This window comes from Megascapheus bottae, chromosome 22, assembly GCF_031878675.1.
Source record: "Megascapheus bottae isolate mThoBot1 chromosome 22, mThoBot2.hap1, whole genome shotgun sequence".
In the NCBI taxonomy this organism is placed as follows: Eukaryota; Metazoa; Chordata; class Mammalia; order Rodentia; family Geomyidae; genus Megascapheus; species Megascapheus bottae.
Genome location: NC_143530.1, coordinates 98,448 through 122,915, shown reverse-complemented (window position 1 = coordinate 122,915; position 24,468 = coordinate 98,448). Strand labels below are relative to the sequence as shown.

The window sequence follows — 24,468 nt, the reverse complement described above, 5'->3', positions numbered from 1 at the left end:
ACAACTTTTTAATGGTTAGTTTTTAATGTTATTTAGTTTTTATCATGGTTTATACAATGAAGAGGAAATGTAGAGGAGTAGTTGATGTCAAAGTATTACACAGAAGTTTTAAACTGTTGGCATACCTTTTATTAGGTTGCAGTGGTGTGTTAAATTATACAGAAAGGCTAAACTTAATATTATAATAAATAATAGTTTATGCGAGGTGGACCTATGAGAACATAAAACTTTAGGGTGATCATACATGTTGAAAAGTTTTAACTAATGCTTTTCCTCCAAATGTTATTTATATACATATTTTGAGGATAGCCATTCTTGTTTTAATATGTGTAGGGTAGCTAAATGCATGTTTCACCTTTATTTTGGAAGGTGGCTTTGTTACTTTTCTAGTATTCTTAATGACTTCATTAGTCATATTAAAATAATAAAATTATTATGTAATAGAAAATATATGCTTATGAATTATATGCTTATGAATCATACTTCCTGGGTTCTAATTTGATAATACTGGGCTTGTCACCCTGGACAGTCATGTAATTAATTGCTTGAGCCTCAATTCATTCTTAAAAAAAAAATAATAGTTACATTTATTTTACATGTCTTAGTAAGGAACTGCTAGATAATGCATATAGTACTTTCAATGGATGGCCAAGTGCTGACCATAATTTTATTTTTGTATTTGTCAGTCGTGGGGCTTGAACTCTGGATCTGGGCATTGGCTCTAAGCCATTCAGCTCAAGGTTAGAGCTCTACCACTTGAGCCACAGAACCACTTCGGATTTTCTGGTGGTTAATTGCAGATAAGAGTCTTATACTGACTATAGTTTGGCTTCATTGTTACTAGATTTTTTTTGTGCCAGTCCTAGAACTTGAACTCAGGGCCTAAGGCACTATCTCTGGGCTGCTTTTTTTTTTTTTTTTTTTTTGCCAGTCCTGGGCTTGAGCTCAAGGCTTGAACACTGTCCTTGTACTTGAGCCTCAGCACCACTGCTGGCTTTTTTTTTTTTCTATGTATGTGGTACCAAGGAATTGAACCTGGGTCTTCATACATGCTAGGCAAGCACTTTTACCACTAGGCCAAACTCCCGGCCTTTTTTTTTTTTTTTTTATTGGTGGGTCTTGGGGCTTGGACTGAGTCTGGCGCTGTCCTTGAGCTCTTCAGCTCAAGGCTACCTCCCTATCCCTGGGCCTGGACATTGTCCCTGAGCTCTTTTACCCTCAAGCCAACCCCCCACTTGCCATTTTCTTGAGGTTAATTGCAGATAAGAGTCTCAGGTCCCCTTGGAACCTTGATCCTGAGATCTCAGCCTCCTGAGTAGCTGGGATTATAGGAGTAAGCCACTGTGCCTGGCATCCCTGGACTTCTTTTTCTCAAGTCTAGTGTTCTATTATTTGAGCCATAGCACCACTTGTATCTTTTTCTAAGTGGCTTAATAGAGATAAAGAGTCTGAATGGACTTTTTTTCCCCCCAAGCTGGCGTGTGTGTGTGTGTGTGTGTGTGTGTGTGTGTGTGTGTGTGTCTTTTTTTTTTGGTACTGGGGATTGAATCCAGGATGTTGTATTTCCTAGGCAAGTGCTTTGCCACTAACCTACATCCCAGCCCCCCAGGCTGGCTTTGAACTAGGATCATCAGATTTCAGCTTATTGAGTAGCTAGGATTACTGGCATAGTAGCACCTAGAAGACTGTTGCTTATTATGCTATTGTTTTAATGAGGAGCTAGTTTGCTGGTGATTAATTAAAAAATTCTGTTTTTTTGTTTTTTTTTTTTGCCTGTCCTGGGCTTGAGCTCAGCGCCTGAGCACTGTCCTTGGTCTTTTTCAAGGCTAGAACTCTACCACTTGAGCCTCAGCACCATTTCTGGCTTTTTTCTATGTATGTAGTACCGAGGAATGGAACCCAGGTCTTCGTGCATGCTAGGCAAGCACGGTACCACTAGGCCAAACTCCTGGCCTGTTGTTTTTTTTTTGGTAGTTATTGTTGCTGATACTGGGATTTGAACTCATGGCTTAGACATTGCCCCTTAGCTTTTTTTTTTTTTTTTTTTTTTTTACTAAAGGCAAGTGTTCTGTGTGAACCACAGCTCCACTTTCAGCTTTTTGGTGTTTAGTGATAAAAGTTTTATGGGCTTTCCTGCCTAGGCTGGTTTCCACCTCTGGTCTTCAGATTTCAGCTTCCAGAGTAGTTAGGATTACAAGCATGAGCCAAGTGTGCCAGGCTTGGACTGCTTCCTAAAATGTCATTGATAATATAATGCAAAAGTAATGAGAACATTGTAGTTAACTCCTACTTCTGTTGTCTAGTGTAAGTCTTACTAAGCTTTTTTTTCAGTCTTCTATTTATTGCATGTTACTTTTTTTTTTTTTGCCAGTCCTGGGGCTTAGATGATAGCCTAAGCATTGTCCTTTGGTTTTCTCAAGGATAGAGCTCTATCACTTGAGCCACTATACCACTTCTGGCTTTTTTTCTATGTTATGTTGGTAATGGGGCTTAAACTCTGGGCCTGGGCACTGTCCCTGGGCTCTGCAGCTCAAGGCTACCGCCTTACCCTTGAGCTAAGCCCCACTTCCAGTTTTCTAGAGGTTAACTGGAGATAAGAGTGGTCCTTTTGTGACCGGGCTGGCTTTGAACCTTGGTCCTCAGATCTCAGCTTCCTGAGTAGCTAGGATTACATTACAGGCATGAGCCACTTCATCTGTCTTTTTTTTTTTTTTTTAAGGTTTCTTTTTCTTAGTTGTTTCTTTAGACTTCGGTATCTTTGTACATCACACAATTTTGTGACTTCTATGTATTTTTTTATGCATGAATTCAGAAGTTATAATCCTTTTTTTTTTTTTTTTTTGTCGGTCTTGGCGCTTGAACTCTGGGCCTGGGCGTTGTCCCTGAGCTCATCAACTGAAAGCTACCACTCTACCCCTGGAGCCACAATCTCACATCCCATTTTCTAGTAGTTAATTGGAAATAATTGTCTCCTGTTTGTTAGTGCTGGGGCTGGCTTTGAACCTTGATCCTCAGATCTCAGCCCCCTGAGTAGCTAGGATTACAGGTATGAGCCACCACGCCCAGCTCCTTGTTTTCTTTTATGAGTTCTTCTTAGTAGTGTCTTCCTAATTAAAATGGACCAGAATTTGAAGTGGGTATGTAGAGCAGGTGACTGGGTTGCCTTGCTTTGCAGAATTGCAAGGTTGTGTCATACCTTATATTTTAATATTTACTTCAATACATCTTTTTTTTTTTTTTTTGGCTTCCAGGACCTGAGCTCCACCACTTGAGCCACAGCACCACTTCCAGCTGTTTTCTGTGTATGTGGTACTGAGGAATCAAACCTGGGTTTTAGTGCATGCTAAGCAAGCACTCCACCACTAGGCCAAACTCCCAGCTCCCTCAATACATCTATTTTTGTTGTTGTTGTTGTGGGGTTTGAACTTGGGGGTTTGGCAGTGTCCCTGAACTTTCCTGATCAAGGCTAATGTTCACTACCACTTTGAGCCACAATTTTTTTGCCAGTCCTAATGCTTGAACTCAGGGTTTGGGCACTGTCCTTGGGCTTTCTCAAGGCTAGTGCCCTACTACTTGAGTCACAACACCACTGTGGGCTTTTTTCTGTGTATGTGGTACCAAGGAATCCAACCTGGGGCTTCATACCTGCTAGGCAGGCACTCTACCACTAGGCCAGGCTCCCAGCCCCCTCTGTTCCTGATTTTTAGGCGGTCATTTAGAGATAAGAGTCTCAAGGACTTTTCTGCCTGAGCTGGCTTTGAATCATGAATCCAATCTCAGCTTCCTGAGATCTGAACCACCAAGGCTTGGCTTACATCTTCTTGGGATTTATTTATTTATTTATTTACTTACTTACTTACTTACTTCTTTATGTATTCATTGTTGGTCATGGGGCTTGAACTCAGGGCCTTGGGTACTGTCTGTTAGTTCCTTTTTTTTTCCCCCCATGGCTAGTGCTTTACCACTTTGAGCCACAACTTCACTTTTAGTTTCCTCAAGGTTAATTGAACATGAGTCTTTTGGACTTTTCTGCCCCAGCTTGCTTCAGACTGCGATCCACAGATTTCAGTCTCTTGAGTAGCTATGATTATAGGTTTGACATACTGGCTTCATCTTCAATATTTTTTTTTATGTTGTAAGTGGTTAGAAAATGATTTCATTGAGAGTTCAAAGGAAAAATTTTACTCAAAGCTAGCACTCTACCTCTTGAGCCAGAATGCCATTTCTGGCTTTTCTGTGTATATGGAACTGAGGAATTGAACCTAGGGATTCATGCATGGTAGGCAAGCACACACTACCACTATGCCACATTCCTAGCCACCCCCCATCCCTTTTATGTTAACATGTCTATTAAACTTGAACAGATTTGGACATTTCCACCATCGGTTAAAGTGTCCACATATTTCTTTGAAGTCCATCCTTTGTTTATTTGAATACCGGAGCAATAACTAACTTACTATAAAGCTGTAAAATTGTTAACCTTCCCTCCTTAACCTCAGAGCTAATATGCTAATATGCTAACATTCTAGACTTGTGATACATGAGTCAAATCTTTTCAACTCCTTAGTTTAGTGTGAAAGGTGAATAGTGACTAGGCATGCACTGTGGATGCTGAAACCTGTCTTTGATATGTTATATGATTGGGGAAGACGTTTAAATTATTTAAGTGTATTCTCTATGTAAGATAAGGAGAATTATAAATTCTATGTCTTGGGGGTTAAAATACTTACATGTAGGTACAATATTTATCAGTGCATAATGCATATAATATATAGTTATATATGTATATTATACATATGTATGTATGTACATATATATGTATGTGCACATACATATACATGTATACCCAGTCAATATGAACTTCCCTTTTTTTGTAGGTCGTGGGGCTTGAACTGTGGGCCTGGGTGTTGTCTTTGAGCTCTTCAGCTCAAGGCTTCCACCCTACCCTTTGAGCCACAGCACCACTTCCTGTTTTCTGGTGATTAATTGGAGATAAGAGTATCACGTGGTTTGTTGTGGTTTGTAGTCCCCTGGCTGGCTTTGAACCTCTTGAGTACCTAGGATTATAGGCATCATCCGCCTCACCTGGTTGTCTCTTCATTTTTTGTTGTTATTCTTGGGTCATGGAGCTTGAACCTGGCCTGGGTGCTGTCCCTGAGCTCTTCAGCTCACTGAGCTCAGTGGCTCAGTGAGCCAAGCCCCACTTCACATTTTCTAAAGGCTATTTGGAGATAGTTCTCAGGTCCTTTTGTGCCTGAGCTGGCTTTGAACCTTGATCCTCAGATCTCAGCCTCCTGGGTAGCTAGGATTACAGGTGTGAGCCACCTCACCCGGCTTGTGTGTGTCTCCCTCTCCCTCTCCCTCCCTCCCTCCCTCCCTCCCTCCCTCCCTCCCTCCCTCCCTCCCTCCCTCCCTCCCTCTCTCTCTCTCTCTCTCTCTCTCTCTCTCTCTCTCTCTCTCTCTCTCTCTTTCTCTCTCTCTCTCTTTGCCAGTGCTGGGCTTAGACTCAGGGCCTGAGTGCTATAGTTGGGTTTTTCTCAAGGCTAGAGCTCTACCACTTGAGCCACAGCACCACTTCTAGCTTTTTTCTATGTATATAGTACCGAGGAATCGAACCTGGGTCTTTGTGCATGCTAGGCAAGCACTCTTACTGCTAGGCCAAACTCCTGGCACTTCTCTTCATTTTTATAAGAGAATAACTAGAGTTAGATGAAGAAAGTTTTGGGCCAGGCATCAGTGGTTCATGCCTGAAATCTCCGGAGCCTAAGATCAGAGTATTATGGTTTGAGCAAGAAAGTGTGAGATTCTTACCTCTAGTAAAATAGTGAAAAAAGCTGGAAGTGGAGCTGTGGCTCAAGCTCAGGAATAGCCCCAAGGTTCTGATTAAGCCCCAAGTCCATTGCACACGCAAATACACACACACACACACAAATTTTTGGTAGATTTGAAACTGATATGAAAATACTTTGGAACACTCAATCCCAACATATTTTGGTTTATCAGTGAGGTTTTCTGACTAATAGAATATTAATATATTTTGGTTGATTCTTCCCATATCCAAAAATACTGTTTTACTTTTATTTAACATCAATATTTGAATAGTTCAGCTTTTGATGCAGAGGATGCTGAAATTACTTGCTGAATAATACCTGTATGTAGGTACAGTTGAAAGAGGAAACTAACTTGCTAGCGTTTAGATAAATGTAACTCACTCAGATTTAAATACACTGATATGATTGTTTTATTGTCATTTATTGTGTTTTCTCTTAAATTTCAGAATTGTGTGTGTGCACATCTTTTTTTCATGTGTAGTTTTTTTTAAGTTTTGATTTGTTTGGTTAAGTTTCTTTTTGCTTTTCTTCTGTGCACCCACAACAGCTATTTGTCTATATGTTACACTTAACTAATTTAAATAATTTATAAATAAAACAAGGCTTTTTGTGGTTCTAATTTGGAATCATAATTTAATTTGATTTTAACTCAACATGGACTAATTGTGAAAGCACTGTTTGATTCTTAATTTATGTAACGGTTGTGGTTAAAAACATTTGGCTTTGTGGTTTGAGCTTTGTAATTCTTTCAAATGTGTTAATTAAGTGGACTGTATACATAATTTTTTTAAAAAAGGAATTGAGTAAGCATTTGATAGGATTTCTGGTAAAATGATATTCTACCTGCATGATAAACCAAGATTACATAGAAAAAATTTGTTCCACATTTCCAAATGTGTTTTCTAAAACCAGGAAGAATTTTTTTTTTAAACAGAAATTCAGAAGTGTGTTTTTAGATTCAAAACTATGGAAATGATTTGGTATTAGGTGATTTTCAGTTGATAGCTTTATTTCTTATGGTATTTTTTTTGTCTTTCTATAGGGCTGAAAGACACACAGAAGTCTTCATGGATATAGTTGATACATTTAATCATTTAATTCCTACTGAACACTTAGATGATGCCCTATTTCTAGGATCCAACCTGGAGAATGAAGTCTGTGAGGATTTTAGTACAAGTCAAAATGTCTTAGAGGACTCGCTGAAGAACATGCTCAGCGATAAGGATCCTATGCTAGGATCTGCAAGTAACCAGTTCTGTTTGCCTGTTTTGGATAGCAATGATCCCAATTTCCAGATGCCTTGTTCAACAGGTAATACTTACTTTTTTTTTTCTTTTTTTTTTTTAGTCTGCAATTTAAAGAATTTTCAACAGCATTTTTTAAAAAAAAATGAGGGTAGTTAATTTAGGCTTCTTTCCTTTGAATTTAGAGCTTCTTTCTGGGCATCAGAAATAGAATTTGAACTGAATTTTCTTCCAAGGAGTGTGGAATAATTTTCAAGGGCATTATGAATATAAGTAGAATTGACCATATTGTCAAGCAAATGAGCTAACACTGGAATTACAGAGGATGATAATATTTATGTCATTAAGACCAGGTGCAAATTGAGATTTTCACTAGTAAGGAGTGATTGCTTGCAAATTGAGGCAAGTCACCTTAGACCTGTTGTGGAGTCAAGGAGGAAAGGGATCTTCGAATTTCCCTTAAGCTCTTAAAATTTAATACAGTCTTTGATCTAATATTAGATCCTTTGTATTTTGTATGTTTTTCTAGAGAAAGAACTCTAGACCTGTGCTGTCCTGTAATTTCTAGCCACATAAAATAGTCTCTTAAAATGTATAGTCTTCATTGAGATGTGCTATAAAAATGCACATATAGATTTTTAAACTGAATTTAAAAACCAGATTATAAAATGTTTTTATTACTTTTTATGTTGCTTATGTATTAATGTGATATTTTACATTTTTGTTAAATTATTATGGATTAATTATACTTTTTTGTGCATGCATGCATGTGTGCGTGTGTGTGCATGCGTGTGTGTGTGTGTGTGTGTGTGTGTGTGTGTGTCCATGTCCATGTCCATGTGTCCTGGGACTCGAACTCACAGCCTGGGTGAGCACTGTGCTTTTTTTGCGCAAGGCTAGAACTCTACTACTTGAGCTTTTTTTTGTGGTAAGTTATAAATAAGAGTTCTCCTGTCTGGGCTGGCTTTGTACCATGATCCTCTCAGCCTTCTGAGTAGCAAGGTTACAGGTGTGTGCCACCGGCTCCCTTTGTATTCTTTTTTTTTTTTTTTTTTTTTGTGGGCCGTGGGGCTTGAACTTGGCCTGGGCACTGTCCCTAAACTCTGCCCTACCCTTGAGCCAAGCCCCACTTCCCATTTCCTAGAGGTTAACTGGAGATAAGAGTCTCAGGTCCTTTTGTGTCTGGGCTGGCTTTGAACCTTGATCCTCAGATCTCAGCCTCCTGAGTTGCTAGGATTACAGGCGTGAGTAACCACACCCAACTTGTATTCATTTTTTTTTTATATGCTTTTTGTTTTTATTTGTAGCCTGAGGCTTACTGTGTTGTCCAGGCTAGTCTTAGACTTATGAGTTTAAGCTACCTGAAAAGCTAGGATCTTTGTGAAAGGCTTATTTTGCTTTTGGTGTGTGCCTTCTTGCTTATGCATGTGTGCGCTACTCCCGAGATTTGAACTCAGTGCTGTCCCTGAGAGTTTTCACTCAAGGCCAGCTCTCTACCACTTTTGAGCCACTGCTTTACTTCTGGCTTTTACTTTTGTTGGTTGTGGGACTTGAACTCTGGGCCTGGGCACTGTCCCTGAGCTCTCAGTTCAAGGATACCACTCTAGCACTTTGAGCCACAGTGCCATTTCTTGTTACCTGATGGTTAATTGGAGATAAGAGTCTCACAGACTTTTGTGCCCAGACTGGCTTTGAACCATGATTCTCAGATCTCAGCCTCCTCAGCAGCTAGGATTATAGGTGTGAACCTTGGCACCTGGCATCCCTGATTTTTCTTACAGCCTGTCTTCCTGTGGTCACAGCCTTGATATATTTATGCCCATGTTATGTGCCCTCCTAGAGGCAGGGGCGTAGCTAGGATTATAGGTATGAGCCACTGGTTCTCAGCCCACTTATGGCTTTTTAATGGTTAATTGGAGATAAGAGTCTCACACACTTTCCTACTTGGGCTGGCTTTGAACTGTGATCTTCAGAACTCAGCCTCAGCCTCCTGAGTAGGATTATAGATACAAGCCATCAGCAGGATTGGGGGAGTGGGGGGAATTTAAAATTTGTTTCCTTTTCTTTTTTTTTTGCTAGGGATTGGATCCAGTGCATAGCACATGCCAGGGAAGCTCTGAACTACCTAGATTTATTCACCAGGCTTTTATGATGATTTATTAACTATTTTTTTTGCCATTCCTAGGCCTTGAACTCAGGGCCTGGGCACTGCCCTTGGGCTTTCTCAAGTCTAGAGCTCTACCACTTGAGCCACAGCACCATTTCTGGCATTTTTCTATGTATGTGGTACTGAGGAATCAAACCCAGGTCTTTGTGCATGCTAAGCAAGCACTCTACCACTAGGCTAAACTCCCTGCCCCCATGATTTTTTTTTTTTAATTATTTTATTTTTTGCCAGTCCTGGGCTTGGGCTCAGGGCCTGAGCACTGTCCTTGGACTTTCTCAAGGCTAGAGCTCTACCACTCGAGCCTCAGCACCACGTCCAGCTTTTTTTTTTTTTTTTTTTTTTTATGTATGTGGTACCGAGGAATCGAACCCATGTCTTTGTGCATGCTAGGCAAACACTCTACCACTAGGCCAAACTCCCGGCCCCTCCCCATGATTTTTTTTTTAAAGAAAACATTATAGATAAAAATTTGAAACATCATATGTGGCTATTTGTATTTGTGTTATATTTGTGTTGGCAGCACTGCTCTAGGATCTGTAGTTTATATAACTGAAAGAGTAAAGATAGTAATTCTGGGGGTGGGGTGGGTCATGGGGCTGGAACTCTGGGCTCAAGGCTACTGTCCTACCACTGGAGCCACAGCACCACTTCCTGTTTTCTAGTGGTTAATTGGAGATAAGAATGTCATGGTCTTTAGTGCCTAGGCTGGCTTTGAACCATGATCCTCAGATCTCAGCCTCCTGAGGAGCTAGGAATACAGGGTTAAAAAGCACCTTGCCTAGTGGCAAATTTTTTTTTTTTTTTTTTTTTTTTTTTGCCAGTCCTGGGCTTGAGCTCAGGGCATGAGCACTGTCCTTGGACTTTCTCAAGGCTAGAACTCTACCACTTGAGCCTCAGCACCATTTCCAGCTTTTTGCTATGTATGTATGTATGTATGTATGCTATGTATGTATGTATGTATGTACCAAGGAATCGAACCCGGGTCTTCCTGCATGCTAGCAAGCACTCTACCACTAGGCCAAACCCTCAACCCGCAAATTCTTTTTTTAACGGTGGGCGGGGGGTGGGGGGGTAGGGGGACACGAGGCTGACGAAGAGGATCTTTAGCATGGGCTTACATATTTAGACTATTTTTTGAAGCAGGGGAATTACTTTGGAGTTACATTAAAACAGCAAATATAAACAGATATAGCAAATATATTATCTTTCACTAGGCAAAGAAAATAATAGTGTTAAGTTTTTAGGGAAAACAGCTCTTCTGTAAACTAAATATAAATCAACTCATGGAAGCACATTGCTTCTACAGTTTCATGTGATGTTGGTTTGTTTCTAAGACTAAATCTCTCCTGATAAGAGTTTTTCAGTATATTTTTCATTTTTAAATTAACTGATAAAAGTTCAGAATAGGTGGTCTGCTGTTGAGCCATAAATTTGTAAACTTACTTTACTTGAAGACTTCAAAGTAAGTTAATAGGAATCTTTCATTTTAATAGCTTCTTAAGATTGAGATGCTTTGGATTGCTTGCTAATGATGGTGTGTATCTCTGAGTTTTTTATACTGTATTTTTTGTGTGCTTTGTATATAGTTTTTTTGTTCTTGTGGTTTATACTATTGCTTTAAAGCTTTTCAGATTTTGTTTACTCTTTTCACTTTTCAATTTTTTTCTTTTCACTGTTTAAGTTTCTACTTTTGTGCTTGTGTCAGTACAGTAATAACATTTACCTTTATTGTTATATATTTCTGACAGAGTTGTTTTATATACTGTTTGCTAGTTTAGTCCAGGTACAGGAAAAGCTGTTTATTCCTTGTGTTCTTCTTGCTGGAATTACAGATAATCTTTGAGCATATAATGGACCTAGAATTAGTACATGTACCACCCACCCCATTTGACTTTTTTTACTCTAGAATTCTGGCTCTGTAGTAATACTAGTATTCCTACCAGGAATCCTGTTACTTATAACTGGATTTTATAATTGATTTCTGTTGGTATGAAAGTGTTTACTAATGTGGAAAGTCTTTGGTTTTTGGCAACCATTTTAAATTAGAAGACTTAAAACACTGACTATTTAATTTTTTTATGATTTTGATTAATTAGTACTTGTATCAGATCCTGTTACTTTGAATTGTTCCTAATCTGTATTTCTCAAGACAGTATAAGCTACAGGTTGTGGTTATTTTGTAACTTTTATTTTCATAGTGCTATATATTAAGCAAATAGAATACCTGTGGCATCTTGTTTTCTGGTATGCTGAACCAGATTGTTTTCTGTGTTGTTAAAGGTTAACTAGTGTTAGTAGTTGTCATAATTGAGTGATTTCCATTATACTTTAGTTGTCTCCAGAAATCTTAACGGTAATTTGAAAAAGAAAAATAAGCAAGGGAAGATTACTCCTAGTACACTGCTAGAGCATCAAACAAAAGAAGTTAATGGATTTTGAAAGGTGGCTGACAATTGAGTTCTGATCCTGTTTTTTGGTTGCTTTGTTTATTTTGTTTTCAGGGGCTGGGCACTGTCCTTGGGCTTTCTGAAGGGTAGAGCTCTACCACTTGAGCCACAGCACCACTTCTGGCTTTTTCTTTTTCTTTTCTTTTTCTTTTTTTTTGCCAGTCCTGGGCTTGAGCTCAAGACCTGAGCACTGTCCTTGGACTTTCTCAAGGCTAGAGCTCTACCACTTGAGCCTCAGCACCACTTCATGCATGCTAGGCAAGCACTTTAACCACTAGGCCAAACTCCCCGCCCTGGCTTTTTCTTTTTCTTTCTTTCTTTCTTTTTTTTTAAATTGTGATTAATAGAAGGGTTACATTATATTCACCAGATAGAAGGTACATAACTTCACAAACATTGATACCCTACCTCATGACATGGTCCCCATTTCCCTCCCACCCTCTCCCCACTTCTAGCTTTTTCTATGTATGTGGTACTGAGGAATCGAACCCTGGTCTTCATGCATGCTAGGCAAGCATTCTACCACTAGGCCTAACTCCCGGCCCTGATCCTATTTCTTAAATGCTTTTGATTTTGATGTATTACCATGTCCTATGATAGTGTTTACATATAGCTTTTAGATGGCTTTTACATTTTTTTCATAAATGATTGAGTGAGTAAACCCATGAAATATCAGGGAAGTATTTCATCTTGGTAAATCAGTTACTGGAATTTTAAAACAAACAAACTTCTATTTTATTCTTTTTTATTGTTGGGATAATGTATTGTATTTTATTCTTAAATTAAAAATAATATTTCCCAAGTAATAAGTTTAAGATCCTAAGTATTGGGGCTGGGAATATGGCTTACTGGTAAGAGTGCAAGAGTGCTTGCCTGGTTTGCAAGTGTGTGTACATATGTTGTTATATTTATATATATATTATTGGAGGAAATAATTGAAATGGAATTGGTATTATCAGATCCACGAAGAAATGTGCTTTCATCCCCCCTTTGTTTTTTTTGTTTCCTGTGTTGTACCTGATGCAGCCTGGCACTGTCCCTGAGCTTTTTTGGTTTCTCTTTCAAGGCAGTTTACCAGCTGAGCCAATTACGCTTCTGGCTCTTTTTTTGTTGTTTTTGTTAGCTAATTGGAGATTAGAGTCCTGTGATCTTTTCTTGTTTGTGTTGGCTTTGAACCATCGTTCTCAGATCTTAAACTTCTCAGGAGCTAGTATTACAGACGTGTCTGACTGCATCCTTCATTGTACAAATAATTTTATTCCTCTTTTATTGAAGCTGTGATTCTCTAATGTTTTAATGTTATGGTACATTCATTTATTTAATTTTTTTGATCAGTGATGGGGTTTGAACTATGGACCTGGGTGCTATCCCTGAACTCTTCAGCTGAAGGCTACCACTCTACCACTCTGAGCCATTGTGCCAATTCCAATTTTCTGATAGTTAATTGAAGATAATCTATAGACTTTCATGCTTGGGCTGCCTTTGAACCACCATCCTCACATCTCAGCCTCTGAGTAGCTAGGATTACAGGCATAAGCCATCAGCAGGCCAGGAGCTTGGCCGAGTGGTGAAGTGCTTGCCTAGCATGCATGAAGACTCCTGTTCCGCTCCTCGGTACCACATAAAAATCCGAATGTGGTGCTGTGGTTCAAATGGTAGAGCACTAGGACAGTGCTCAGGCCCTGAGTTCAAGCCCCAGGACTGGCAAAACAAAACAAGAAAACCTGCAAAAAGTCAGGCTGGAAGCATGAGTTCAAAATCTAATATAGGCTTAAAAAAATGAAGCATGTATGTTCTTATGTATCATTTTCTTGTCTCTCCAGTTAATCTGCTATTGCCAGATGATTGCATAATACTTTCATGGATACTTCTCACATTCTTAGATGGCCCTTCCTATATTCTAGCTCTAGGATTTTCTCCTTACCTTTTGGTGTTCTGAAATGTCAGTAATGTATCTAGCTTTAGTCTTATTTTTTTTTTCCTGCGTACTTGATAAATGAACCTTTGCAATTCAAAAGTTATTTCTTCAGTTATAAGAAGTTCTTTTTTTGTGTTTTCTTTCTACACTTTTAGTATATGTTGGCCCATGTTTCCTTAAACTCTGGACCTAGGTGCTGTCCCTAAGCTTCTTTTGCTCAAGACTAGCACTCTACCATTTGAGCTACAGGTTCACTTTCCACTTTTTCTGAGATTATTGGAGATAAGAATCTTTCCTGCCTTGGCTGGCTTCCAACCATGGTCCTTAGATCTCAGCCTCCTGAGTAGCTAGGATTAAAGGTGTGAGACACTGGCACTCAGCTTATTTTGTCCTTTTTCTTAGTATTATTTTCCTTCACTTGTTTATTGATGTTTAAAATGGAGGGAAATTTGAAGGGCTATCAATGTGTGAGAAGCAATACACCTACTACTTGGTAAATGTAACTGTAACCCCTTTATACATTACTCCAACAATTAAAAATGGGGGGCAATTTAAAAAAATGGAGGGAAGTAAGAAATGGATGTGAGATTGAATGATTTTTACCCTATAGTTATTTTGAGGAGTCTCAAAAGATACTAAAATAACAATCATCTTACTGTTAGGTAGTATTGTCCTGTTTTTCCAGTTATTCAGCTTTAATTTGGGGATAAGAAAATATTTTTTTGTTTGGTATTCAGTCCTGGTTACAGGCCTTGCTAGATAATGAAGCTGTAGTGGAAAACTTGCTATTAATATAAATATTGAAAGGCTTTCACTTAAGCCCTTGTTTTTTTCCAAGCTAAGTACTTCCATTTCTAGGAACCAGAAGTTGGTTGAACAGCCATTATCTTTTAAATTTTAGCTACATTTGATTCTGAGCTGATATTTTTCATAGTATTTTATCTCTCCTGTTTAGTTTTCTTTATTGTTTCAAGGTTTTACCTTTTATTCGTTTGGGGTCTCTCTCTCCCTCTCCCTCTCCCTCTCCCTCTCCCTCTCCGTCTCCGTCTCTCTCTCATCTCTCTGTCTCTCTCTCATCTCTCTCTCTCTCTGTCTCTCTCGTCCTGGTCCTTGACTTCTGGCTTTTTTCTATGTATGTGGTACCGAGGAATCAAACCTGGGCCTTAAGCACTTCTACCATTAGGCCAAACTCCCAGTCCCCTGGCTTTTTTTCCCTATGTATGTGGTACCGAGGAATCGAACCCAGGTCTTAGTGCACGCTAGGCAAGCACTCTACCAAGACGAAACTCCTGGCCCTTGTTTTCATTGTAATGTGGGTTAGAAAGATGAGAATTTTTTTCTGCCTTTTAAGTACATGAGTGCAAGTAAAATTAGGGTTGTAAACTGGTTCCCAAATTTCACTTAGCTTACTAACACAATTAGGATGACATTTAAAAACATTTTATATTTGGTGGGGGAGTCAATCATGGGGCTTGAACACAGGGCCTAGGTGCTGTCCCTAAGTTTCTTTTGGTCAAGGTTAACACTCTACCACTTTGAGCTACAGTGCCATTTCTGGTTTAAAAGAGTCTCATAGACTTTTGTGTCTGGGATGGCTTTGAATCTGGACCCTCATTTCAGCCTCCTGATTACAGGCCTGAGCCACCAGCGCCCAGCAACATTTTTAAATATTTTAAAAAAGAACAAAGGAGGCCCGGGAGTGTGGCCTAGTGGTAGATGCTTGCCTAACATTCAGGAAGCCTTGGGATTGATTCCTAGGTACCACATACACAGCAAAGGCCAGAAATGGTGTTGCTCAAGTGGTAGAGCACTGGCCTTGAGCCACAAAAGCTCAAGGACAGTGCCCAGGCTGTAAGTTCAAGCCCCAGGACTGGCAAACAAAACAAAAACAAAGGATAGTTCTCTGTGTGCTTGTATGTGTAGGAGAGATTTACTAGTGCCTTGGCTTTTTTTCTTTTTTTTTTTTTTTTGTAATGAGGCTTGACACTGTCCCTGTGTTTTTCAGCTCAAGGCTACTGCCCCTAGGCCTGGAGCCACAACACCACTTCCTATTTTCTAGTGATTAATTGGAGATAAGAGTCTCTTGGTTCTTTAGTGGTCCTGCTGACTTTGAATTGCAATCCTCAGATACAAGCCTCCTCAGATACAAGCCTCCTCAGTAACTAGGAGCAGTGGCTCCCACCTGTTAGTTTTTAAAGCCTGAGAGGGAGGAGAGTAAGAAGGTAGTGGGAAGAGAGTGAAAAAGAGGGGGTGAGGAAAGGGAAGGGGAGGAAAGGAGGATGGAAGAATAGAGATGGAGGGAGGGAAAAAGGAAGTTTATGTATGTGTGTGTGTGTGAGAGAGAGGGAGTCCTTGAAAGAATGACTTAGGGGACCATGAATACTCAGGATATTGTTAAGTATGTACATTTAATAAGTTAACACATAGAAGTATACAGGTCTTAAGTATTACTTAAGGATGTAATAATCTCAAATGTCTTGCTCTTCATTTTTCTTCTGAAAAAATTTAACTTACAAATAACCGCTTGAAGCATTAGTGTTTAAAATGGCTCTGGTTATATTTATTTGTTGAATATCTGGTTTGTGTTCTGGGGAGTGAACTCAGGGCCTGAACACTGTCCTTGGGCTTTCTTAAGGCTGGTGCTCTACCACTTAAGCCACAGCACTACTTCTGGCATTTATTTATTTGTTTTTAGTGTATGTGGTATTGAGAAATTGAACCCAGGTCTTCCTGAATGCTAGGCAATCACTCTATCACTAGGCCAAACTCCAGGTCCATTGTGTCATGTTTTATACCAGGCAACATCTTTAATTTTTTTGTTGTTGTTGTTAGTGGGGTTTGACCTCTGGGCCTTAGGTGCTGTCCCTTAGGCAGCATATTTGACAAAAATAAAACTTGTCTTCATTTTCATGGAGCTTTGTTTGGTATAGAAATGATTATTTGTGTTTTCTTCCCCGCTAAGCGAGCTTTATCACGAGAATGCAAAGGTTGTGTATTTAACATACACTTAATGGAAGTGATAGCCTGCTATTCTATCAACTTTATTATTTGATGTACCAAGAATGCAGGGTTGGTCACTCAGGTTTGTGACCACAAGCAAGCCAACTTTAAAGGTTGTAATAATGCTACTTGCTCCCTCATTCCCACTTGCTAACCTAAAGAGCAGGCCTGCTTATTGGTCACTACAAAAGCAATACATTTCCTGCACTGTTTTTTTTTGTTGTTGTTGTTGGTTTTTTTTTGCCAGTCCTGGGCTTGAGCTCAGGGCCTAAAGCACTGTCCTTGGACTTTCTCAAGGCTAGAGCTCTTCCACTTGAGCCTCAGCACCACTTCCAACTTTTTTCTATGTATGTGGTACTGGGTCTTCCTGCATGCTAGGCAAGCACTCTACCACTATGCCAAACTCCCAGCCTTCCTGCACTGTTCTTTCCCTGTATTGTATCCTGTTGTATGGCTAAGCATCTAACTCATCACATACCTGTACTGCCCCTGTGAAACTGGAGAAAGAGAACTGATAGATCATCATGATCATGCTGTTTTCTTTGTCATGATATGCAGACTTCCTGTGTATTCTATCAGCAGTCACTACTCAAATAGTCTACTTTTTTTGTAAGTAGGATAAAATCCTAGACACATCATAGTTGTTGATATTACCTGTTTAATCCCATAAATTATTCATGGGAATTACATGATTTATTTGTGGGACTGGTTTTGCCACCATAATACTAATTTTCTCAGCTGAGTAAGTAGCTTAATAGGCACAGGCTACTGGCACATAGTCTAATTTCATGATTTTATACTTTTTATCATGTTATGTTTTGATAAAACCCTAATAGCATAGTTTGAATAAGCATAGGGCTTAAAAAAATCTTCTATGGGGGCCGGGAGTTTGGACTAGTGGTAGAGTGCTTGCCTAGCATGCACAAAGACCTGGGTTAGATTCCTCAGTAACACATATATAGAAAAAAGCTGGAACTGGTGCTGAGACTCAACTGGTAGAGCTCTAGCCTTGAGAAAGTCCAAGGACAGTGCTCAGGCCCTGTGCTCAAGCCCAGGACTGGCAAAAAAAAAAAAAAAAAAAAATCAATGTATTCAAAATATGTGATATGAAGGTCATTTGTGTAATATTGTTTGTGAAATAGTAAGAATGCAATTGCAGCTTTTCTCTTTACTAGCTAAGTTGCATGGGTTATTAATTAACTTGGCTAAATCAGAAAGGCTTTGGGTAGGGACTTTTTTTTTTTTTTTTTTCCTATGTATGTGGTGCGGAGGAATCTAACCCAGGTCTTCGTGCATGCTAGGCAAGCACTCTTTCACTAGGCCAAACTCCTGGCCCCAGGGACTTTTTTTTTTTTAAACATTAATTGACATTTATTTGCCCAGTAGAGGACTAGGATAAATTTTTTTTCCTTACAAAGTGATTTGAGGAAAATGAACAAGTTGATGTACAGGAAGACAAGAGACACTTTAGATTAAACATAATCTCACAGATTCTTTCCTAGTCTGGCTTTGATCCTGGATTCTCAGATCTCAGATCTGTCCTCCAGTAGCTAGGATTATAAACATGAGCCACTAGTGTATGTCTTCAAAATGAGGCTGAGATAAAAAGTGTTCTTGAATACTTTTTAAGCACTATGCTTATTCAAACTATGTTATTAGGGTTTTATCAAAACATAACATGATAAATTTAACTTGTTTGTTAAATATGTCATTTGAAATGTGATGTAAAAATCAATGTTAATAAATTCTTTAATTAAAAATTTGAAAAAGTGATGGAGTAGGGAGTTTGGCCTAGTGGTAGAGTGCTTGTCTAGCTTGCACGAAGACCCGGGTTCATTTCCTTGGTACTACATACATAGAAAAAAGCCAGGAATAGTGCTATTGACAGCTCAAGTGATAGAGCTCTAGCCTTGAGAAAGCCTAAGGACAGTGCTCAGGCCCGAATTCAAGCCCCAGATCTGGAAAAAAAAAAAAAGTATGATAAATCTCAAAACTACAAAAGGCAGTGTTATTTAACAGAACAGATAGCAGAAGACAGTATCAACATAGGTAACTGCAATTTTTAAAAAGGAATAATAATGAAAGGGGAAAAATACGGGAGTAAAGTGTACAATGTTCAAAAAGAGTTTGGATTTCTCTTAGCCTAGTTCTGGTTTTTCTCCTCTTCTTTCCTGGTTATTCCTCTCTCCCTCCCCCACCTTCCCTTTCCCCTCCTCTCTTCTCTTCTCATTTTTAGAAAAGTACTTTATAATGTCATTTTTGTGAAAGATGACTTTTTGGGGATGGGTCATGGGGCTTGAACTTGTCCTGGGCTCTGTCCCTGAGCTCTTTAGCTGAAGGCTGCTGCCCTACACTTGAGCCAAGCCCCACTTCCTGTTTTGTAGAGATTAATTGGATATAAGAGTCTCAGATCCTTTTGTGCCCCGGCTGGCTTTGAACCTTGATCCTCAGATTCAGATCTCAGCCTCCTCACTAGCTAGGATTACAGGCACGAGCCACCGTGCGGCTCAAACATGAATTTTGAAAACATAACCTATCATAGCCAGAATGCATGTAATGCTTGTCTCCTTTTGTAAAACAAAAATATGTAACACATGCATAAGTGTTTTAATGTTTTTGCTGTCACTAATAAAGAACCTTGATACAATATGAAGATTTTAATAGTCACTTTCCATTTTATTAAAATTACTCTAAACAGTCTTAAGAGTTTTATTTTTAGGTCTGGGAGTTTAACCTAGCGGTAGAGTGCTTGTTTAGCATGCACCAAGCCCTGGGTTTGAGTCCTTGGTTACCATAGGCGCAAATAAAGCTGGAAGTGGTGTTGTGGGTCAAGTGGTAGAGTACTACCTTTGAGAAAGCTCAAGGACAGTGCCCAGGCCCTGAGTTCAAGCCTTAGGACTACCCCTCCCCCCAAAAAAAAAGTTGTTTTTTTTTTCTTTAAAAAAAATTTTTTTTTTTGCCAGTCCTGGGGCTTGAACTCAGGGCCTGAGCACTGTTGTTGGGTTTTCTCAAAGCTAGCATTCTGCTACTTGAGCCACAGCCACCACTTCTGGCTTTTCTACATATGTGGTACCAAGGAATTGAACCCAAGTCTTCATGCATGCTAAGCAAGCACTCTAAGACTACTAGGCCAAACTCCTGGTGAAAGTTTTATTTTTAGTACAAAAGGAATCATATGTTTATGACATTCTATAACAGTTAAGAATTCTATGTGCAAACAAATGCATTAAGTATGTCAGTTTTATTTATTTTTATTTATTTATTTATTTATTTATTTATTTTTTGCCAGTCTTGGGCCTTGAGCTCAGGGACTGAACACTGTCCTTGGACGTTCTCAAGGCTAGAACTCTACCACTTAAGCCACAGCACCACTTCTGGCTTTTTTCTATGCATGTGGTACCAAGGAATTGAACACGGGTCTTCGTGCATGCTAGGCAAGCACTCTACCACTAGGCCCGGCCCCAGTTTTATCTTTTTATTTTGTCAGTCATGAGCTTGGGTACTGTCCCTGAACTCTTTTGCTCAAGGCTAGTGCTCTACACTTTGAGCTACAGTTCCCCTAGCAGTTTTCTGGAAGTTAGTTGGAAATAAGAGTCTCATTGGACTGGCTTTGAACCACAATCCTCAGATCTCAGTTCTCTCTGAGTAGCTAGGTAGGATTGTAGGCATAAGCCACCAGCACATGACATATCAAGTTTTTAATGCCCTTTTTTTCCCCTCCTATCATTCATGGGGGCTTGAAACTTAGGTTGTGGGCTCTGTCTTTGAGCTAGCATTCTAAACTCTAGTTTAAGCCACAGACAACCCCCCCCCCCCCCCGCCCCATTTGTCTCTTTTGTGCTGGTCTTGGGGCTTGAACTTAGATTCTGGAACTGTTATGCTTAAGGCTGATCCTCTACAACTTTGAGTCACAGCTCTACTTCTGGCTTTTGTGGTTAATTGAAGATTACAGACTCATGGACTTTTCTGCCTAGGCTGGCATTGAACCATGATCCTCAGATCTCAGCCTCCTGAGTAGTTAGGATTACAGGTGTGAGCCACAGGTGAACGCCCAGCTTATTTTCTTTTTGTTTAGCTTGTTAAAAGTTTTTCTTTTAGAAATAGTACTTTTTTTTTTAAAAAAAGCCACTTTAAATATTTTAGGATAAAGTGCTCTTTTTTTTTCTTCCTTCCCCTCCCCCGTTCCCTCTTTCTTTCTCCCCCTCCCCCTTCTCCCTCCTTTCCCTCTCTTTCTTTCCCCCTCTTTCCCTCCCTCCCTGTCTCTCTCTCCTCTTTCTTTCTTTTCTTCCTCTCTCTCTTTCTCCCTCCCTCTCTTTTTCCCTCTCTCCTTCCTTCCTTCCTGCCTGCCTTCCTCCCTCCCTCCCTTCCTCCCTCCCTCCCTCCTTCCTCCCTTTCTCCCTTTCTCCCTTCCTTCCTTCCTACCTTCCTGTCTGTCTGTCTGTCTTTCTTTGCCTGCCTGCCTGCCTGCCTGCTTGCCTCCCTCCCTCCCTTCCTCCCTCCCTCCCTCCTTCCTCCCTTCCTCCCTTCCTTCCTTCCTTCCTTCCTTCCTTTCTTCCTTCCTTCTTTCATTCATTCTTTCTTGTGCTGCAGCTTGGATTTATTACCTGTGCAGACTTTTGTGCTCAGGGTTATCACTTTGCCATTTTTGCTGCAGCTTCACTTTTGGCTTATTTGTTGTTTAATTGAAGATGACTGTCAAGTACTTCCTGCTCCAACTTAACTTTGAACTATGATCCTTAGATCTCAGCCTCCTGAGTAGCTAGGTTTACAGGCATTAGTCACTAGAGTCAGTTCTGTTAATTTTGTTTATTTACTTATTTGAGATGAGTTCTTACTATCAAACCTCACTTGGTCTTGAACTTGTAATTATCTGGTCTTATCTTCCTCAGCTATTTAGATACCTTATAGATCGGGTATGAATTCATTATTTTTAAATTTAACTCTTTTCAGATTACTTTGTAGTTCAACATCTGTTCATATTTTGCTCTATTCATTTGTGTAGCTTATTAATTTATCCATATAGTCTATCAATTTTGTTAAACTTTACCATATATCTCCCAATACAAAATTTATGCACCTCACAACTGCACTCAAGCAGCAATATCCTAATATTGTCTAATATCCTAATTTGTCTCTTATCTCTAAAACCAGTTTTCATCTGTTTTGCTCAAATCAATACACAGTCAAGGACTTAGAAGGGAGAGTGTGTGCGCATGCGAGTGTGTATCTGTATGTCTGTGTCTGTCTGTCTTGAGCTTAGATGCTGTCTGTGAGGTTTTTTTGCTCAAGGTTGGTGCTCTAACCCTTGAGCCACAGTGCCACTTCTGTCTTCTTTGGGTGCTTAATTGGACATAGACTTTCCTTCTCTGGGCTTGCTTTGATTTGTGATCTTCATATATAGCCTCCTGAGTTGATAGGGGTGTGGGCATAGTCCCCGAGCTCTTCAGCTCAAGGCTATCTCTAGCACTTGAGCCATAGTGCACTTCCAGTCTCCTGTCTTCAAGCCTGGGCTGACTTTGAACCATGATTCTTAGATCTCAGCCTCCTGAGTAGCCAGGATTACAGTAAAAGTGAGCCATAGGAGCCCTAACGATACCTTCATTTTTAATATTTAAGTTAGCAAGTAAACTGTTGTCAACATCATAGTTTCTCATCAGCTTTCCCCTCTGTTTCCTAAGTTCATTGATGACACTGGCTTGATGATGATTTTATAATTTACTTTTTTGTGTCACACTTTTAGTATTTTTCTGGTAAAGTTATATTTTCCTTTATTAACTAGTTACAGTTCTTACCGAACATAAAAAATAAAAAAATATTTAATTATCAATTTCCAGGGTTTGGTGACATGTTGGTCCTTAGAGTCTGGGAGCTGTCTCTGAGTTTTGTTGTTGAAGGCTAGCCCTATCACTTGAGGCACAGCTCCTTTTGGTGCTTAATGGAGATAGGAGTCTCATGAAACTTTCTTGGCCCAGGTTAACTTCAAACTGAGATCCTTAGATCTCAGTGACTAGGATTATAGCATGTGCTCCCAGTTCCCAGGCTTAATCTATTTTTGAACTGTTAATTTAAAAATTAATAGTTCTTGGGCCGGGGGTTTGGCCTAGTGGTAGAGTGCTTGCCTAGGCATGCATGAAGACCCAGGTTCAATTCCTTGGTACCTCATACCTAGAAAAAAAAAAAAAAGCTGAAAGTGGTGCTGTGGCTCAAGTGGTAGAGCTCTAGCTTTGAGAAAGCCCAAGGATGGTGCTTAGGCCCTGAGTTCAAGGCCCAGGACTGGATAAAATAAAATAAATTAACAGTTCTCTTTGAAATCTGCAAGGATTTAGTCAATACTACTGTGATGGAGTAACTTTTTTTTTTAGTGGGTCATGGGGCTTGCACTTGGGACACTGCCCCTGAGCTCTTCAGCTCAAGGCTACTGCCCTACCCTTGAGCCAAGTCTCCTCACTTCCTGTTTTCTAAACGTTTATTGGAGATAAGAGTTTCAAGGTCCTTTTGTGCTAGGGCTGACTTTGAACCTTGATCCTCAGATCTCATCCTCCTGAATAGCTTGTATTACAGATATGAGTCACCATGCCTTCCCGGCTGAGAAGTTTTATTCTAGTTGTTTTTGTTAGTAAGGTTAATTTATTGTAGTCAAACATGAAAGTAAAACTTGTAGGATAGATTTGAGATCCATAATTTTTTTTTCCATTCATACATTTGTTCATTGTATATTCCTTCTACTCAAGGCACAAGGGATTTATTGAGCCACTAGGGATATATCAGAAGGTAAAAATAGGCAAGTTCCAGATCCTATATAGTTTATTGAATGATGTACATAACCATTAAAAAACTTTTTTTTCAGTGTTGCTGCAGACTAGGGATATTATTTATGTAATTGTTCGCTTCTGGGGTCTTATGGAGGGACACATGTAATTCTCCAAGAATTCTAAGCTTGACCTTGACTATCTCTGTATTATATTGGAGTGAATATGTGTTAGCCAATTTTCCATCACTATAACATCTGAGGTGATTAACCTAAAACAAGATTTATTTTGGCATATAGTGTATGTGTGTGTGTTTGCCAGTTTCCCAGTCCTGGGGCTTGAACTCAGTGCTTGAGCACTGTCCTTGGGCTTTCTCAAGGCTAGTGCTCTACCACTTGAGCCACAGCACCACCTCCACCCCCTTTTCTATGTATGTGGAACTGTGGAATCAAACCCAGATCTTTGTGCATGCTAAGCAAGCACCCTACCATGAGGCCAAATTTCTGGCCCTGTTTTATATTTTTGAAATGTCCCTCTAATTCTTTTATGTACCATATATTTCAGGAGTCCCTTCTATATATACTAGCTAGTCTTAGGTTTTGTCTTAGGGAGATTACACTAAAATGGAAACAGAAACCAATACACAATGAAATGTCAAATAATCAAATATGTTCTTAAGGACTAATAAGTATGTTATGGTCAATAGGCACCGGTGGAGTATGTACTGTTTTGCATAGGTTCATTAGGAAAGGTTTATCTGATGTTATTCTTGATTTAAATCCAAGTGAAGCAATAGATTAAAGCTACATAGATACCTCAGAAAAGATTTCTCCAGATTAAGGGAATAACAAATGCAAAAAGTATGTGACAAAGTGTATGCATTCTTATCCAGAGTGATTAGAATAGAGAATCTCAGTGGTGCGAGCTGAAATTTGAGAAGTAGGGCTCTTTGGACTCTTAACTAGTATTTTAAACTTAAATGTATTAAATCTTTGGAGGGTTTTGAAAAGAGAAATATGAAGGGATCAGGGATAACTTAGTTGAGAATAAACTACTTGTGGGGAAAGAGATTACAGTAGTGGAGCTGAGCACACTAATAAACTACTATAGTG

At 39.5% G+C, this 24,468-nt stretch overlaps 1 protein-coding gene across 9 annotated transcripts in view; it reads left to right on the top strand.

The window, feature by feature from the left end:
- Phf3 (PHD finger protein 3) overlaps positions 1-24,468 on the top strand; it is a 78,500-nt gene that overhangs the window by 4,174 nt on the left and 49,858 nt on the right. For 4 of the 9 annotated variants that reach the window (XM_090355436.1, XM_090355432.1, XM_090355434.1 and 1 more), the window contains exon 2: positions 6,874-7,142. The exons of 4 other annotated variants lie outside the window; for them this stretch is intronic. In XM_090355436.1, the coding sequence (XP_090211562.1) occupies positions 6,899-7,142 (244 nt within the window). In that variant the 5' untranslated portion in view covers positions 6,874-6,898. The remainder of the gene's footprint in view (positions 1-6,873; positions 7,143-24,468) is intronic. One more of the 9 variants, XM_090355435.1, reaches the window with a different exon arrangement.